We start from the raw sequence: 3596 nt of genomic DNA on the forward strand, positions 1-3596 counted from the left end.
GGGTTGGCCGGATCCCAGATGAGAGATCCCCGTGAGTCCCGTTCCCATCCCGGGATGTCTCCCGGGAAATCGCGGGATGTGGGACAATCCGGGTGAGTCCTGTCCGGATCCCGAAATTCCCGCCGGGAGCGGCTCCGGGGCCGCGCCTGTTCCCGGTTTCGCGGAGATCCAGGGGCTGGATCCGGGATCGTTCCAGGGGAAGGAGCCGCCGCGATTTCCTGGGAATTTGAGCGGTTTTCCCGCAGCTTTTCCCATTCCTCTGGCAAAAGCCTCTTTTCCCTTGGGTTTAATTCAACTCCCTAAAAACTGTTATTTTCCATTCCTTTTCCCCCTTTTCCACCCCATTTCCACCCCATTTCCCCCCTTTTCCATCCCTTTTCCCCCATTTCCATGAATTCCCGCAGCATTCCCAGTCAGCCCAGTGGTGCTGCTGGGATGAGGAGCGGCCTCTCCTGTGGAATTCTCCACTTTTATTCTCAAATCACCCTGAATTCCCCGATTTCTTGGAATTCCCACTCACCCTGCTGACAACCCTGACTGGAGACCCATGGAATCCCTGGTTTTTATTCCCAGATTCCCCCATTTCTTTCAATTCCCTCATTTTCTGGGTTCTCTTTTCCCATGGATTTCCCAGTTTTCATTCCCGGATCACTCCAGATTTCCTCATTCCTTCCACTTCCCGCTCACTCGGGGTTGAGGAACCCCTTTTTCCCCAAATTCCCGGTTTTCATTCCCATATCACTCTGGATCCCCTCATTTCTTTCAATTCCTGCATTTTCTGGATTCTCTTTTCCCACGGAATTCCCGGGTTTTATTCCCAGATCACCCCAGATTCCCTGATTTCTTCCTCTTCCCTCTCACTCGGGATTGAGGAACACTTTTCCCACAGAATTCCCAGTTTTTATTCCCAGATTCCCTCATTCCTTCCGCTTCCCGCTCACTCGGGATCGCGGAGCCCCTTTTCTTCTGGAATTCCCGGGTTTCATTCCCAGGTCACTCCGGATTCCCTGATTTACCGGACGCTCCTGAGCTATGATCCCAGCCCCGGCAGCAACCCGGCCATCGTGCGCAGCGACCCGGCCGTCATCCCCATCGAGTGCCACTACCCCAGGTGCTCCCGGATCCCGTCCCGCCTTCCCAGCATTCCCAGGAATCCCATTCCTATCCCGGATCCCATCCTGCCTTCCCAGCATTCCCAGGAATCCCATTTTCATCCTGGATCCCATCCTGCCTTGCCAGCCCTCCCAGGAATCCCATTCCCATCCTGGCATCCCTTCCTGGCATTCCCAGGAATCCCGTTCCCATCCCGGATCCCATCACAGATTCCCGGCATTCCCAGGAATCCCATTCCCATCCTGGGGTCCCTTCCTAGCATTCCCAGGGATCCCATTGCTATCCTGGGATCCCATCCTGACTTCCCGTCATTCCTGGGAAACCCATTCCTGTCCCGGATCCTATCCCAGATTCCCAGCATTCCCAGGAATCCCATTCCCATCCAGGGATCCCATCCCAGATTCCCAGCATTCCCAGGAATCCCATTCCCATCCCGGATCCCATCACAGATTGACGGCATTCCCAGGAATCCCATTCCCATCCTGTATCCCTTCCCAGATTCCCAGTGTCCCATTCCCATTTCCAATTCCCTTTCCCAGGTGGGATAATGTCACCAGCAGCTCCCCATTCCCACTGTCCCCATTCCTGCCCCACTGTCCCCATTCCCAGTGTCCCATTCCCATTCCCACTGTCCCATTCCCATATCACAATCCCATTCCCTTCTCCAGGTGGGATAATGTCACCAGTGGCTCCTCATTCCCAGTGTCCCCATTCCCAATTTCTCCATTTCCATCCCGATGTCCCCATTCTTGTCCCAGTGTCCTATTCCCAGTTTCCCAATCCCCAGTGTCCCCATTCCATCCCAGTGTCCCCATCCCAATCCCATTCCTGATCCCATTCCCGACCCCATTCCCTTTTCCAGGCAGGATAACATCTCCAGGAGCTCCCAATTCCCAATGGCCCCATTCCCATTCCCGATCCCATTCCCGACCCCATTCCCTTTTCCGGGCAGTATAACGTCTCCAGGAGCTCCGCAGTCCCAATGGCCCCATTCCCATTCCCAATCCCATTCCCGATCCCATTCCCGATCCCATTCCCAACCCCATTCCTGATCCCATTCCCGATCCCATTCCAACCCCATTCCCTTTTCCAGGCGGGATAATGTCTCCAGCGGCTCCATCCGTCCCACCTGGGCTCCCTTCAACTCGGCTCTGGCCTCCCAGGAGAAGCTCCTGTTCTCCCTGCGCCTCATGAACGGTGCGGGATCGGGGCTTTCCCACACTTCTCCTCCTTTCCTGTCCCTTTTCCCTCCCCTTCCCATCTCTTTTCTCCCTTTTCCATCCCCACTTTTCCCGACATTTTCCCCTTTTTCCCCCTTTTCCCCCTTCCCCATACCTTTTCCCCCTTTCCTATACCTTGTCCCCTTTTTCCCCTTTTCCCCATTTCTCCATCCCTTTTCCCCTTCAGGGTGGGTTTGGGGTTGACCCCATTGGGTTTTCCAGAGGACTGGAGCTCCAAGAGGGTCTTTTCAGGATTCCCCCTTTTCCAGCCCTTTTCCCCCTTTCCCCCCATTTCTTCATCCCCTTTTCCCCCTTTTCCATCTGTTTTCCCCTTTGGGATCGCTTTGGGGTTGATCCTGTGGGGTTTTCCAGAGGACGGGAGCTCAGACCGGGATTTCTCGGGATTCCCCCTTTCCCATCCCTGTTCCCATTGGGTTTTCCATAGGACTGGAGCTCCAAGTGTCAATTTTTCAGCATTCCCCTTTTCCCATCCCTTTTCCCCTTTTGGGGTCGCTTTGGGGTTGATCCTGTGGGGTTTTCCAGAGGACTGGAGCTCAGAGAGGGATTTCCTGGGATTCCTCCTTTCCCATCCCTCTTCCCATTGGATTTTCCATAGGACTGGAGCTCTGAGTGAGATTTCTTGGGATTCCCCTTTTCCCATCCCTCTTCCCCTTTTGGGGTCACTTTGGAGTTAATCCCGTTGGGTTTTCCAGAGGACTGGAGCTCAGAGTGGGATTTTTTGGGATTCTCCCTTTCCCACCCCTTTTTCCCTTTTGGGATCAGTTTGGGGCTGACCCCGTGGGGTTTTCCAGAGGACTGGAGCGCGGAGCGGGATCTCTCGGCGTTCCGCCTGGGCGACGTGCTAAACATCCAGGCCGAGGTGGGCGCCCACAGCCACGTCCCGCCGCGGCGTGTTTGGGGACGCTTTGGGGTCTGGGGGACACCCGGGGGATGGTGAGCTCTCCTTGTCCCACTATGCCATCATCGACTTCAACGGGTGCGCCGGGGCTGCTGGGGACATCTGGGGACATCTGGGGACATTTGAGGGTGTTCTGGAGACATCTGGGGATGCTTAGGGGTTATGGGGAAGGTGGCAGCTCATCCTGCCCCACTATGCCATCATCAACTTCAATGGGTGCGCCGGGGCAGCTGGGGACATCTGGGGACATTTGGGGATATTTGGGGACATTTGGGGATATTTGGGCATTTGGGGCATTTGGGACATTTGGGGACAAATTCCGGGATTTGGGGCATTTGGGACAT

The 3596-nt window shown here is 55.4% G+C and overlaps 1 protein-coding gene across 1 annotated transcript in view; it reads left to right on the top strand.

Moving 5' to 3' along the window:
- LOC102044492 (zona pellucida sperm-binding protein 3-like) overlaps positions 1–3596 on the top strand; it is a 6429-nt gene that overhangs the window by 1235 nt on the left and 1598 nt on the right. Inside the window, 4 exon segments of the mRNA XM_014310837.1 lie at positions 993–1111; positions 2207–2310; positions 3146–3243; positions 3245–3330. Coding sequence (XP_014166312.1) covers positions 993–1111; positions 2207–2310; positions 3146–3243; positions 3245–3330 — 407 coding nt within the window.

The sequence above is a fragment of the Geospiza fortis genome, unplaced genomic scaffold (assembly GCF_000277835.1).
Source record: "Geospiza fortis unplaced genomic scaffold, GeoFor_1.0 scaffold628, whole genome shotgun sequence".
Lineage (NCBI taxonomy): Eukaryota > Metazoa > Chordata > Aves > Passeriformes > Thraupidae > Geospiza > Geospiza fortis.